The sequence below is a fragment of the Tachypleus tridentatus genome, chromosome 13 (genome assembly GCF_004210375.1).
Source record: "Tachypleus tridentatus isolate NWPU-2018 chromosome 13, ASM421037v1, whole genome shotgun sequence".
Classification (NCBI taxonomy): domain Eukaryota; kingdom Metazoa; phylum Arthropoda; class Merostomata; order Xiphosura; family Limulidae; genus Tachypleus; species Tachypleus tridentatus.
In genome coordinates this window covers 192,157,445-192,173,929 of record NC_134837.1, presented here as the reverse complement: position 1 = coordinate 192,173,929, position 16,485 = coordinate 192,157,445, and the positions used below count along the sequence as shown (strand labels likewise).

General features: G+C 33.7%; 1 protein-coding gene across 1 annotated transcript in view; it reads right to left on the bottom strand.

Moving 5' to 3' along the window:
- TrpA1 (Transient receptor potential cation channel A1) overlaps window positions 1-16,485 on the bottom strand; it is a 67,469-nt gene that overhangs the window by 43,966 nt on the left and 7,018 nt on the right. Inside the window, exons 3-7 of the mRNA XM_076479068.1 lie at window positions 12,772-12,947; window positions 12,162-12,272; window positions 9,975-10,086; window positions 5,336-5,433; window positions 891-1,127 (exon numbers count right to left, since the gene is read on the bottom strand). Of these exons, the coding sequence (XP_076335183.1) occupies window positions 891-1,127; window positions 5,336-5,433; window positions 9,975-10,086; window positions 12,162-12,272; window positions 12,772-12,947 (734 nt within the window). The remainder of the gene's footprint in view (window positions 1-890; window positions 1,128-5,335; window positions 5,434-9,974; window positions 10,087-12,161; window positions 12,273-12,771; window positions 12,948-16,485) is intronic.

Here is a 16,485-nt window from a genome sequence, read left to right as displayed (position 1 = left end):
AGCTTAGGACGAGAGTATAATCCGAGGTCACTGCTGTTTGTGGCTCTTTCTCGTGGCTATCAACCTTAAAGGTAACAACACACTTTCCAATAATATGTAATCTATAATGTTAAGGTGTGAAATTGTAGAAATATCAAGATCAGAGTAGCACTTCCTTGTATAAGTTGCTTTCTTTTAAAATTGGTACAGTGTAAGTGTCCAAGATGGATGTAACTGAAAACAAAGATCGTGAAATCTACCACAAAACGCTTGAGTGATAATAAAGCTAAAGTTATTGCTAAAGCTCAAACAGGTAGTATTTTATAATGGAAACGGTAAAACAGAGCAATTTGACATTATTCACATCAAATCATTTTGTTCAAGAGCTGTAAAAATGAGCTTTCGTTCAGCGTGCTTCTTAACTAACCTAAGAATCATCATTGAATTACACCAAACAAAATGTGAAGTTATACAACTCCAAACAGTGTTAGTTTTTAAGTTAATAACAGTAATGAATTTTGACTAGTAAAAGTTACATTAAGTGACTTACGAAGCCTTTTTAATTCGTTTCACTAAGTGTAAGTATTTACGTTGTGTATTATGATTGTTCTTATAGCAAAGCCACATTGGGGTAGCTGCTGCGTCCATCGAGGGGAATCGAACCCTTGATTTTAGCGTTGTAAATCCGAAGACTTACCGCTATCCCAACGGAGGATTGTATTGAGTGTTTAAAGCAAATGAGAAATCTAATACCTAAGCTCACATAATTGATATATGTATAGTGTTGGAATATACATTAAGATTTCACACTCTTAGGTACTTTTTTTCCTTAATTTCCACAAAGGCTTGTGTTAAAATACAAGAAATATACGATATAAAATGTAAAAATCTCTAGAGCTAACAACACATACCTCATTCACAAGGTACTCGACTAAAGCGTCATGGTCAAACATTGCTGCACAGTGCAGTGGCGTCATCTGTTGGGCATCACTGGTATTCAAACAGACGCTTTTTTCCTCTGGCTGAGCATTGAACATTAATTTAACAATTTCTATGGCACCCTGGGCACACGCTAGGTGCACTGGAGTTGATAGATCGTGCTGTTGGGTGCTGATTAGGGCGCCACTTTCAAGACAGAGGTTTACTGCCTGTAATTCAAACAGAAAAGTAGGTTTCACTCTGTAGTCAGTGGCGTGACATGTAGCACATTTTCGAGCAATTCTTCAAGTTAGTGAATCAGTATTATATATAAAACATATGCTTTAAATAAATAAAAACAGTTGTGAAAGTAATTACTCATCGTCGTATTAAAGTGAATTTTTTTATATATTAGAAGTGGTGTCGTTTACTGAAAATACAGTACTTTGTGAGATCACCAGTACATTTAAAAATTTCATAAATAAAGATAAACCGTCATGTACTGTCCTAGTGAAAACTATGTTCCTGTTACGAAGAGAGTAGTTTTATTTAAAACTGTGTTCTATTATAAATGAATGATTGTTCTATTCATAGCAGGTATTTTTCTAACTGTCTGAATCTTGAATACTAAAAATTTGATTTTTAAAGATGTTTGTTTGTGGGGTCATTCAATAGATGACGCAAAAATGTCGGATACAATAGATACTAACATACACGCTAGGTCCATCATAGTAAGGTAATTTTAAGAAATAATTAAGCAAATTAAGAACCAATTAATTAATAGATACTAACAATATATCAGGCCGGCATAGCCACGTGGTTAAGGTACTCGACTCCTAATCCGAGGGTCACGGGTTCGAATCCCTGTTACACCAAACATGCTCGCCCTTTCAGCTCTGGGGGCGTTACAAAGAACGGTCAGTCCTACTATTCGTTGGTTAACGAGTAGCCCAAGAGTTGGCAGTGGGTGATTATAACTTACTGCCTTCTCCCTAGTCTTTCACTGCTAAATTAGGAACAGCTAGCGCAGATAGCCCTCGTATAGCTTTGAGCGTAATTCAAAGCAAACCAAGCTAATAATATAAGTATATATTATAGCAACAAGTTACTGCCCTTCGGTTGTCTGTGAAAACTGAAATTTATTTTCACTGATAAAACACTCGGGATGTTTGTTTCTTAGTTTTTCAATACGTTAAAACCAGGTATTTAAGTGATTCAAACCGTTCTTTGTTAACGGTTTTATGTTATATCAAGTGATAAAACCTGATTCGATCTCACGGGTCTCTAACCTATAAACACTCGAGTTTACTATAATATTAAAGAGTTTTTTTGAACAACAACTCATTGTCGAATTATATGGGTCGGTTCATTTCTATAAGATTTAAAACTTGTATAGAACGTTACATGTGTTATAATGACGAAACGTTAAAATATGTTATTACGGAGATGACTTAACATTAGCACGTAAAAGCACGATACATCATGCAACGACAAAATAATGTGATATCTTTACTGAAGACTGATAATGGGCTCATTGAATTCAGTTATAATACTTACTTGCTTTTAAAGTGCTTACAAATCGTGACTTGGAGCACTTTGTGTTAAGTGACCAATGCAATATATTAACTTACTAAATAAAAGGAAACGAGCCATGCAAATTAAATGGACATTTACAACTAGGAAGTATTACACTACACGAGCTCTTGACAAGACTTTACTTACTTTCCTATCGAGAAGACTCTGCTTGCGTCATCTGTTTAGAGTTTCGTAATATTGTTCTCTTCATGAAGATAAGTAATTCTGTCCTCCCTGTAACTTAGTTTCTTGACCAATCGTAAACATCTTAAGATTTTATCGTTATGTTTTTCAACTTCAAGCTTAAATGTACACCGTTAGGTGTCCACTTTTAAATGGTAGCAGAAATATATCATGTATTAACGTTATATTGTTATTAATAATGTATAAGTTAAAACCACTTCTTTTTATCACTTCATCTAAATCTGAACTTACTACGTTACTGTTCAGCTTATACAACTCCAGATACTATATGAAGTTGCACCATGGATGTACGCCATAGCGAGGTGGTTAGAGCACTCGAATCATAAGCCGCTGGTTCCCCCTCACATAAAAAATGCTCGTCCTTTCAGCCGTGGGGCGTTATAATGTGACGATCAATCCCACTGTTCGTTGTTAAAAAGATTTGGCGGTGGGTGGTAATGACTAGCTGCCTCTCCTTTAGTCTTACACTGCTAATTAGGACGGCTATCCCAGATAGCCCTCGTGTATCTTTGCGCAAAATTCATACAAAAACATTTGAACCAGAGTCTCCCAAATTATTTACTTTCAAAAGCAATTAAAATTGCTTAAATTAAATTAAAGAAATTAAGAATAAGAAATATATTTATTTCTTACTTTTGAAATTCATATAACATGCCGTGTTGTAGCCTACAGAGTGCGCTATTCTTCCAGTGATTCATGGTATGTGTACGTTTTACTGACGTCGAATTGTAACGTTAAGCGTCCTTTATGTGAGGCCTTTTAGTGTTTACTGGCTGACCGACAGACAACACAACACTGCATAACCACCAACCAGACAAGCGTTTTCGAACTTAATAGTACTTCAAATATTGACATTTAATAATTACCTTAAAACTTATATTGAAGAACACCACCTATCGTCAACCCTGAAGAATAAATCACGTAACGTGACCTGGGAACTACAAAGTTTTATGAAAAACATGGACCATTTTCTTGAGGACAGAAGCCATCATCATCATGTGATGTCATCCTTAATTTGTCCATCGAATTATTGAGATCCACGTCCACCATCAAACCACAGTGTTAAAAAATAGTCTAGAGACTATCAATATCTTACATCAGATCCGAAGATCTGATTTTAACATGAAGATAATTATGGAGATGGTACCAACTTTGTTGTATTTAATCTCAAACTGGTGATCAATTACGTCTTTCAACAAACCTTGACCCTTGATCTTAGCCTGAAGATCAACTGTGTCTGTCAATGGACATAGATATTTGATTTATACTTGAATTTCATTAATGTCTTCCTTCGAGCCTCGATGTTCCATCTCAACCGATCATTATTGTCTACCACAGTAACTGTAATTTTTATAACAGTCATCAGGGCTTAACAAGAAATACCAATTTTTAATTTTGATCTGTAGATCGTTAAGAAGTATAATAAGATATTTTAAAACCCAATTTAAGATCAGCGACTCTTAGTTTTCGCATGAAGAAAAACTATAAGTATTTTACGACACTGGTTAAGTGTTGATAAATTTACACGAGCGAGTTTCTACTGACGTGATATCACTCAATTTCGATTTAAGCGAAAATGTTTCTCACAAACTTTCATAAGTCGTACATTTTATCGAATTCGTCGCTACAGTCAATTTCTTAGGTTGTAGAACAGTACATTTTTAACATGTAATTTCTGGCCTTATATAGAGCTAAGTAAACATTTTGCCTCACTAATGTCGTTAGCAGATATGTTGCAATGTCAAATGTTTAAATCAAATATGTACAATAATGTATAGAATTGTTTTTCATTGTTTCTTATTAAGTACAAGGTTAAAACAACAGAGTATTCGTATTGTGCTAATAACGGGTATTAGAATCCGATGATTAGAGAAAATTGCGTAACATTGAAGTACTAATCAAAATATTTATTTTACGATCATTTTAAATTGGCTATAACTGATTTCGTTAACTGAAGTACGTTAACTCTTCTGAACTGTCGTTTTGTTAGACTTCAGAGTATGTATCTTGATGTCACCTTTATCTATACGTCCAGAATCGTCTAACTTATGGATACCTCGCCTACCTTCTCTTTCACCTCAATATTTAAAATATCTTATTGTCTTTCTTCCTTTGATGTCATTCATAAGTCACTTGCTCGTCTATTTTGATTTCTCACTTACCTTGCTTCTGAAACTTTTCTAACTCTCACATACCTTATTGGCTTACCCTATCATCGCATCCCAATTATCTAAGTTGATAATAATTGCATTTTACTTGTTTAATATAGTTCACATCATTACAACTGTTGTTTGTCCAGATGACGATATAGATACATCATAAACCAACACTGTGTCTCTTGTATCCTAGCTGGTCTGATGAAGAGTTTCGCCGACACCGGATATGGCAGATATAGTGTGGTTAATACATTATTAAATATTGTTTTTACTCACAAGTTATTAGTTACTGACTCATCTATTTAATACCTCACCTATACTTCTTGCTGCTGAACCAATATTGTTACTTTACCTATTGTAATGAAAAGTATGAATGGACGAGTGGACTGCTGAATGTAGAGGAACATGGCCTCACCTATATTACTGAAAGATACCTTGATAACAGCAGAGTGTAGAGCTGAGTATGGTGGAACATTACCATACCGGACTCACTAAAATCATACCTTGATGTCACCAGAGTGGACTGCTGAATGTAGAGGAACATTCCCATCAGTGTCATATAGCTTCAGCATTTCTTGACGCGAAACACCAATTGATTCACCTGTGCATACAAGAATTAACAATTGGATAGTTTCATTGGTAAAATAGTTAACTGAAAATAGTAATAATGATCTATATAAGTAAGTATTTATATTTATAACACTAGTTTCTTATATTGAAACACTATCTTATATGATCCAGACTATGAAAAACTTTGATTTACAGTTACGAAAGTCAAATTATTGAAATGAAAACTGATCTTCGAAACATAATGGGTCATTACTGTTTAAACGATAAAAGTCCGTGAAGCATAAGAAAGCGACAGAGCGTAAAAAAGGTGTTATAAAAGCAATGTAAACAATATTTTTATTACTTCTAATTTGTTCATTTTGTATTGTAAACCATACCTTTTTAGTATTTTACTGTATATATAAATATTGTGAAAAATTAATATTTTTCTTTCATCACTCAGCTCAAATGACGAATTCTGGTATTAAACAAAAGTTTTTTTGGTAACTTGTGATAAACAAAAAATCAGAAATGCCGTTTTACAAACTTCTGATTTTGAATCCAAAATGAACAAATCAGGGGAATGTGGAAATGAGTCTGTGGTGTACGTGATTTTCATGTATCTTGGAAAGAACGGGATTGCTGTTTATACAGCAGCAAAGAATCGTAGTAACACTGCTAATGATGCAATGTTACAAGATTCAACGTCATTTACATTAATATAAATGCATATATTAATATAGGTCTATTGTGTTTAGTTTGTTTGTTTTCTTGAATTTCGCACAAAGCTACTCGAGGGCTATCTGTACTAGCCGTCCCTAATTTAGCAGTGTAAGACTAGAGGGAAGGCAGCTAGTCATCACCACCCACCGCCAACTCTTGGGCTACTCTTTTACCAACGAATAGTGGGATTGCCCGTCACATTATAACGCCCACACGGCTGAAAGGGCGAGCATGTTTGGCGCGACGGGGATGCGAACCCTCAGATTACGAGTCGCACGCCTTAACACGCTTGGCCATGCCGGGCCTACTGTGTTTAGTTCGAACTTACTAAAACTAGAGAATTATTGTAGTGTTGACATAAATTTTTAACTAATATCTGTTAACAGTTTCATCTGGATGAATTTTGAAATATTGTTCATTGTATAATTCAGGTTTCACCTAAAATATCTAATGATTTAACACCTATACTTAATACATTATTACTGTTTCATAATGATTACCTATCTTTGCTTATACGGCTTTAGACATTTTTTTGAAATGTTCAAAATATTTTTATTTGCAATATCAAAATCCTGGCCAACGTGGTGAAATGTCCCGCGTTTTGTTTTGTTCGAAAGATTACTCTATATTGTAATTATAATTTTTTTTCAATTTGCTGTGTACACGTGAAAATTTACTCCAGGGCATATCGATTGTGAACTTTATAAAATATTATTCCTTATAATAACGTGTGAAATGGCTACGCAAACAAGATGTCACTCAAAATAGGTCATAGAGGTAAGTAACTGATAAGCCTTTGATAAAGATTGCACAATCTAACACTAACCAAGCACGGTTTCCACAAAGTATTATGGTTCAGAGCCGATAATGTCTTCCGGTGCTTATAATAAACTCTATATCTTAGCGCATGTTGCGCATTAACGAAAGCCATACAATTCGCAGTCGCGAAACACTGTTAGAACTATGGTACGAATTACTAGGCCTACGACTTAATTTTCGCAAGTAATAAATCAACAAATCCCCGTAGATACACAGACCGGTGATGGAGAGCAGCAATGAGCCATCTGGGTACGTGAATTAAGGTTGATTACGACACTTACACGATCGCACAAAACACACGCCGAATAATTTATTGCATCAGCAATATAGGTCAAGTATTAATTAGAAAGAGGTGTTAATGAGATTTCTGGCCTACTTTGCATGCCGTCGTAGAAAGTAAATAAACTCTTATTGTCCTTCACGAAGTCAAGTATTATAGAAACAAAAGTTTGTCTAAACAAAGGACAAATGGGCTCGTAAACAAATTATTCAACGTACCTTCATTCATGTGCTGAAATATTTTACTCATTGTTACTCCACATAAACGTACAACATTTGTAAGTCATGATTTTTGGAAATTTAATAAAGTTACAAGTATAAAATAAAGATATGTAGTCTTAATATGACTTAACTTCGTTTTACCTCTAATTATAAAATTGTGAAGGCTCAAATCTTTGATTTTAGGCCTAAGTGATTCATCACATTCTATAGGTTAAGAATAACGACAGTGCTGCCATCAGTTCTATACTTTAAAATAGTGGCTGACATATTTGAAACGACGCTTTGAAACTAATCAATAACTTCGAAGTACAAGATTCATCCATCAAGAAGAAAACGCTAAAAAGAACTTTCAAAAGTCACATGACGGAAAAATCACATTGTATAGTTTTACTAATTTTAAGAATATGGCGCACGACACGATTAGTATCTTTCTATTTTCTTTATTTGTACATCGATACCCACGGTTTTATCTGAAGGCCTCTTCTTCGTCAGATGTACTGAGGTAAATAGGGTGAAACCTCAATAACTGAAACTACTTACCTGATGTTTGTTTTTTTCGTAAATAAACACAAAACTACACAATGGGCTATCTGTACTCTATCTACTGATGAACATATCTAGGCTTAAATTTGTTCTGAAAGTATATAGCTGTTTCTAGTAGTTTACGTCAAGTCTTTCTTTGTTAATTTTATATTTAGAAAGCATAGATTTATTTATTTTTTGTGTTTTCCACTGTTCTTATGTTTTCACATAAACCAATTTTGTACGCATGACCGACTTCCTCTGTGAATAAATACACACTTCATCATCCAAATAATGCTGTCTCAAGCTGACTGATTGCTTCAGAAGACGGTGGGAAGGATGACATCATTAAATATAGCGAGTTCATAGTTCCAAAAATTGTCGCTTGGAATGCGTTGTTAGGCCACCATGAGAGGTAATAATTATGTCATAGTTCAACAAAGTGTCACCAGAGGAGGCAATTAAACTTATGGATGGTTGAAATTGTAGTTGGATACCGGCAAAGCAGCTATAATGGATGATTACATAAGAATGCCACAAAGTCGAGAACGTATTTCTATGCCGCCGTGGCAAGTGGCTATAACTCATACAAGACATGTCTCACCATGTTGATAATTAACCACTAATTAATGTTTTGAGTATATAAGTTTTATTTGAAGAGGCTGCTTTTCTATTGGTAAATGTCCCCCAGTGGCACAGAAAGATGTCTGCGGACTTACAATGCTAGAAACCGGATTTCGATACCCGTGGTGGGCAGAGCGCAGACAGTCCATTGTGTAGCTTTGTGCAGATTTCCAAATAAACATACAAAAATATACTAGTAGAGATTTATAGGTGCTTAGTAGGAGTCGTGTCTTAATCTAGTCGTAATTTCCCCGTTGCTATGAATTGTATACATTAAGAATTTAGTTACACACAGAAAGTATACACGTTCATTGCATTCTTACACAAATCTCCATGACAATCTTTAGCTCCATTTTAACAGTTTATATCTCGAACTAATGTGATCAAATAGTCAATAGCTACAGTAAATCATCATGAACTATATTATAATGTTTATTATCATTACATTGTATAAAATTAGTAACCATATCAAGTAATCCTTTGCCCATAAGTGAGAATAAAAAAACAACAGCAAATAAGGTAAGAACAAAAATCAATAATTTAAAAACCTGCTAATAAAGATCGTAAAAAAGTAAGAAAACAAGACTTGAAGATAATATAGACATCATTCACTCAAACTACAAATCTCTATTTTGGCTCAAGCAAATATAATTCTAGGTAACAGCATGGAGCCAAAATATGGTTGTATTGTTTGAGTAAATAATGTCTACAGTGTCTTAAGCCTTGTTTCCTTTTATGTTTTTTTCCGATCCCTATTTGTAGGTTTTGAAACTCCCACTGTTTCTGTTTATATTGTAATACGTAGACGTGGCCAGTGTGTCAAATATTTATAAGTAAAGAATGGCAGTAGTGTAACTTCTTATTTGTGGCAGATATGAAGTTAAAACCATCATTATATTGTAACTATTAAGTGGATAATATAACACTGAAACTCCCTATCTGTCAACTTTCTCACATGGTAGGAAAAGATTCAGTTACATTATTTTTATCTGTAAATATAATAGCTTAAGAAGAAAACTATAGAGGCAGAATAAGCTAGTCAGTAATAACTTTATGGACTTATAATGCTAAACTCCAGGGTTTAATTTTCCGCAGTGGACCTTATGTGGTTTTACGATAAAAAGACAAAACGAAGAATGGTCTAACGTTAACTGAAAATATGATGAAAAACATCAAATGTCAGTTTGCTTAAAGCTACAAGATATTTGCAGATATATTTCAGTATCTTCAGACGTCGTTTAAACTTTACTTTTTTCAGGGTTTAATGTTGTTGTTGTTTTTTTAATATTAAAAGCGCAGAAGGACTTTTTGATATTATGGTCAACCACAAAAAGTGGGAAAATGTAGTTCGTAGATAACTTTGTCAATATTATTTGAAGATATACATTTAGTTTTTCAACTTACCCCACTCTAACAATGCTGCCATTGCATTAGCAGATCCGTTTTTGGCTGCTTCATGGATTGGATAGTAGCCATTGTCGCACGGAATTCTCGGGCAACATTTAAGTTGACTTAGCTAAGGAGAAGAAAACAGTTACCATTGTATTAAAACGAAGGTACACCAAAAGTGATATTTATCAGCTTTGATTGTTTGTTTCTTTTTGAATTTCGCGCAAAGCTACACAAGGGCTATCTGAGCTAGCCATCCCTAATTTACTAGTGGATGACTAGCTGCCTTTCCTCTAGTCTTACATCACATTATAACGCCCCACGGCTAAAAGGGCGAGCATGTTTGGTACGAGGGGACTCAAACCCGCGACCCTCAGATTGCGAGTCTAGTGCCTTAACCACCTGTGGCCCGGCATAGCCAAGCGTGTTAAGGCGTGCGACCCGTAATCTGAGGGTCGCGGGTTCGCAACCCCGTTTTGCCAAACATGCTCGCCCTCCCAGCCGTGGGGGCGTTATAATGTTACGGTTAATTTCACTATTCGTTGATAAAAGAGTAGCCCAATAGTTGGCGGTGGGTGGTGATGACTAGCTGCCTTCCCTCTAGTCTTACACTGCTAAATTAGGGACGGCTAGCACAGATAGCCCTCGAGTAGTTTTGTGCGAAATTAAAACAAACAAACAAACAAACTTAACCACCTGGCCAATGCCAGGCCTCAGCTTTGTTGTCTAGTCTACTGATATTTTGTATATTAATACTAATTAAAGCATGGTAAACGTAACTTAATTTTCAACTTCTAATGTTTTATTATCATATAAATTTATTTTTTAAAATGAATACAAATTGGTATCGTGGATTTTTTTATTTCTGATTTAAATAATTTACAAAATATCTAATTTCGCACATACTTAAGAAGTAATTATATGGTTATTTCCAAATATGGTGGAAACAAATTTCGTATAACATTTTACTATATTATACCTTCAAAAACATTATCATAGAAACATGCATGGGTAGTTTGTTTAATTCTTCAAAAAGGTAAACAAGGGCTATCAGCGTTAGCCGTTCCTAATTTAAACAAAAAGGAAGGCAGTAAGTGACCAAAGAACAGTAAGATTGACGATAACTTTATAATGCCCCTACGGCTGAAAGGGCGAGCATGTCCGGTAATGGGTATTCGAACCTGCGACCCTCACGTATTGGGAGTAGATAAATCAGGTACTTATTAATATATAGCCTAACAATACAAAACTTATTAATCGTTGAGGTTTCACTTCATGAGCTTCGAATATCAGATTAAAGTTTATTGTGTTCAGACAAAGTTTCATCTGTTTTGTAACAAATGTTTCCATTTTCTGCAAATTTCACTCTAAGCAATTTGTAAGCCTAATCTCTGTTCCTGTTTGGTTCTTTTCTATTGTTAAAGTTGTTTCATATTTATTTTGTTGTCTTTCAAAATTTGTAGTGCATACTGAAGAGATTTACATATTTTGGTAAAGGTTAAGAAAAAAACGACTTTTAGACTCCTGATAACTAAAAAGAACGAATATTTTTGTATCAAACAGCTAGCTATGCATATTAACCCTGAAGAAACCGCAAAGGCGAAACGTTGGTTTAAATAAAAATATAGTTTCTTATATTTAATTAGAATGTAAAGGTGTTTTTTTCTTAACTTTTATAAAAATGTTTCATATTTACCTAAAAAATAGTGAGCCTGAAATAAGTTTTAGTTCTGTTTATTGTGTAAGAAACACGAATGTTTACACCTTTATAATATTGTAATAACATGCGTGAATCATTAGCTTATCAAAAGGTTTTAGTACACAGTTTTAGCGCCCGGTATGGCCAAGTGTGTTAAGGCGTCCGACTCGTTATCCGAGGGTCGCGGGTTCGAATCCCCGTCGCACCAAACATGCTCCCCCTTTCAACCGTGGGGGCGTTATAATGTGACAGCCAATCTCACTATTTGTTGGTAAAAGAGTAGCCCAAGAGTTAGCGATGGGTGGTGATGACTAGCTGCCTTCCCTCTAGTCTTACCCTCCTAAATTAGGGGCAGATAGCCCTCGAGTAGCATTGCGCAAAATTCAAAACAAACATAGTTATATAAAAAAAAAATTTAAACAAATTTACATGAAAAATGTACTAAAATTGTAAAACGAAAATATTTCACCCGATAAATAAATAACATAGAGCTTCCAACTTACCAGTATTCTTGCACAATCAGCATGGTTATAAATTGCCGCTAAGTGAAGTGCTCGTCGACCATGCTTTCCTCGTAAGCACGTATCTACCTGGCTTTTATGGTTCACCATTTCCTGAAATTAAAACCTTAGCTTGTTCGATGAAGTTTGAGCAATGGTCAGTGAGAAAAATCTTACAACATAATTTGGTATGGATTACACTGCAAGATACGTGTGAGTTTAATGCACTGATTGTGATAAAACTAAAAATATAGACAGAAACTCCTCTCACTGAGAAAAGCTTATTCCAACCTCCAAAAATTACTTTAATCTCCAAATTTAAGCGACTTATGTTCACTTTCGTCAAATAGTTTATAATTTTACTTTAATTTTAACATCAGGGGGCGTCACTTACTATGGTGCAAGAGGAACAATGTTCCCATTCTTTATTCCCCTTAGATTTTGTAAGATATAATATAATGACTTACAAGGTGGACGAAATTTTCTTTATAGATGAGTAAATTAATTTAGAATTTCTATTTAGTAACACAAGATTGTCTCTCCCCTCCACACGAATATGTTTTGAATTACGTCACTATTTAAAATAATACTCTAAGAAAAAAAGTCACTTTACCTCAAGAACCTCAACTCTATTTAGCTCTGTAGCTAAATGAATCGGGCCATTCATTTCATTATTACGGATAGAAGAGTCGGCGTTATTGGACAGCAGGTAGTTTATTGTCTCTAATGCATTACTTTCGACCGCCAGATGGAGCGCTGTGTTACCATCATAATCTTGGGCGTTTATATCTGCAATGTAAAAACAATAATATTCATCATCTCCGATTAAAATCAACTAAAACAAATTTGTCCAATATATAACAATTAATGCTATAAAACGACTGAGTGAAGTTTCATATAAATCGAATACAAAAAATATGTATTTATATTGATCTGTTATAACCATATCATAGTGTACTATGAGAAAAAATACAATTAGGAAATACTAATAGCTGCCACCCCAAAAATAAAGCTAACTTAAGATATCAGGAAATAAAGAAACTATGTTATGTAACAATCTTAGAATAGTTGTGTAAACTATGTCATTCAACTGTCTTAGTGTACTTATGTCAGGTATGTCATTCAAAGATCTGAGTGTATTTATGTTAGGTATATCATTCAACGATCTCAGTGTACTTATGTAAACTGTGTTATTCAACGATCTTAGTGTACGTATGTAAACTATATCATATAACAATCTTAGTACACATATGTAAGCAATGCTATTCAATGATCGTAGTATTTATGTAAACTAGGTCTTTCAACGATCTTAGTGTACGTATGTAAACTATATCATATAACAATTTTAGTACACATATGTAAGCAATGCTATTCAATGATCGTAGTATTTATGTAAACTAGGTCTTTCAACGATCTTGGTGTACTTATATAAACTATGTATTTTAACGATTTTAGTATACTTGTGTAAGCTATGTCATTCAATGATCTTATTGTATTTATGTAAACAATGTCATTTAGCAATCTTAGTGAATTTTTGTAAACTATGTCATTCAACGATCTTAGTGTCTTATGCAAACTGTCATTAAATGATCTTAGTGTACTTGTGTAAAGTATGTCATATAACAATCTTATTACACATATATAAACTATGCCATTGAATGATCGTAGTGTATTTATGTAAATAATGTCATTCAGCAACCTTAGTGTACTTATTTAAACGATGTTATGTAACATTTATAATATGCTTATATAAACTATGTCATTCAACGATCTTAATGTCTTATGCAAATAATGTCATTAAACGATTTTAGTTTACTTGTGTAAACTATGTCGTGTAGTATTTATAATATACTTATGTAAACTATGTCATGTAACAATCTTAATATACACATGTAAACTATGTCCTTCAGCGATCTTAGTGTATTTATGTAAGCTATGTCATTCAACGATCTTAGTGTACTAATGTAAAGTATGTCATATAACAATCTTATTACACATATGTAAACTATGCCATTGAATGATCGTAGTGTATTTATGTAAATAATGTCATTCAGCAACCTTAGTGTACTTATTTAAACGATGTTATGTAACATTTATAATATGCTTATATAAACTATGTCATTCAACGATTTCTTTTTCGTAATGTCAACGATCTTATGTCAAATAATGTCATTAAACGATTTTAGTTTACTTGTGTAAACTATGTCATTAAACGATTTTAGTGTACTTGTGTAAACTATGTCATTAAACGATTTTAGTGTACTTGTGTAAACTATGTCGTGTAGTATTTATAATATACTTATGTAAACTATGTCATGTAACAATCTTAATATACATGTGTAGACTATGTTATTCAGCGATCAGTGTATTTATGTAAACTATCATTCAATGATCTTAGTAAACTTATGTAAACTATATCATATAACAATCTTAATACACATATGTAAACTGTGTACTTGGTGTACTTATTTAAACTACGTCATTCAACGATCTTAATGTAATTTCGTAAACTATGGCATTCAACGATCTTACTGTACTTATGTGAACTATGCCATTGAACGATATTAGTGTACTAGTGTAAACTATGTGTTTCAACTATTTTAGTGTATTTATGAAAATTATGTTATTCACCGAGTTAATATACATATTTATCCGATGTCATTGAACGATCTTAGTGTACTTATGTAAATTATGTAATTCTGAGATCTTAGTGTGAGTGCGTAAAATATGTCATTCAACAAACTTAAAATACTTATGTAAACTATGTAATTCAACGATTTAGTGTATTTATATATATTAAGTCATTAAGGATAATAGTATACTTTTGTGAACCATGTCTTTCAACGATCTTAGTGTATTTATGTTAGGTATGCCATTCAACGATTATAGTGTATTTATGTAAAGTATGACATTCAACAATCTTAATGTACTTATGTAAACTATGTCGTGTAACAATCTTAATATACAAATGTAAACTATGTCATTTTGCGGTAAAGGTTTAGAATCATGAATTCATGGATTCACTTTACGAGCTGGCTTACCACTAAGCCACACCGATTCTTAAGCGCGTAAAAATACATGATTTCGGAAAAAAGTCAAGTAACAATGAAATGTCATGATTGTGAAAATCTACCAAGCTTACAGAAGGTATTGGTAATACCTTAATTACTAGCATCAGTAATACTTTGAGGAACGCACTAGGAGATACCGAAACGTTGAAACCATGAAATCTACCAAGCTTACAGAAGATATTACTAAAATATAAACTACTACCATCAAGAGAACCATGAGGAAAACACCAGGAGATACTGACACGCTGAAATGACGAAAATCTTATATGTTTACTGAATATTTTAATAATAATAAAAAACTGATGATTAGCTGTTGATCTACTTTTCCAAATTTTAGAATATCTGATCCGAGAGTAGTCCAGCGGCTTGCTGAATTTTGAAGCTGAAGTTCTATGGTTTTGAAGTTCTCCATTTTCGCTTGAAATGTTTTATATTTAATTTTTCTTTCGAATTTTCACACCTACAGAACAGAAACAAATAAAACCGCAAAGAAAGTTTTTCATTAAAATGTAGGTATTTTTAAACTGTTTTATTATCCTTCTTTTAAAGTTATTGCACACAACTACACGAATGGTTAACTGCGCGATATTAGCAGGCCTTAATTTTAAATTGACTGATTGAGAGCATGCTTGTTTGTTTTGAATTTCGCGCAAACCAACACAAGGGCTATTTGGGATAGTCGTCTCAAATTTAGCAATGTGAGACTAAAGGGTTTGGTTTATTTTCAATTTCGCGCAAAGCTACTCGAGGGCTATCTGTGCTAGTCGTCCCTAATTTAGCAGTGTAAGATTAGAGGGAAGGCAGCCAGTCATCACCATTCACCGCCAACTCTTGGATTACTCTTTTACCAATAAATAGTGGGATTGACCGTTAAATTATAACGTCCCCACGATAAAAGAGTAGCCCAAGAATTGGCGGAGGGTGATGATTTACACTGGTAAATTATGGGCAGCTAGCTTAGATAGCCGTCGTGTTGCTTTGTGCGAAATTCAATAAATAAATAAACAAATTTTAGTACATCACTTCAAAATTAGGCAAGTAATGCAGTTAACTTTGGAAGTGCTTTGCGCGAAATTCGATAAATAAATATTTATATTTTAGAGTAATTTTCAGTGTTGGTTAATTAATATATATCAGTGAGTGTTCGTACCATTCACAGTATTTAGCAAGTGTTAACAGTGTTCGAATTACTCATTGTTGGTTATAATGATCAGTGTAACTTCATTTATAATAATAACACACGACGTTCATGATGT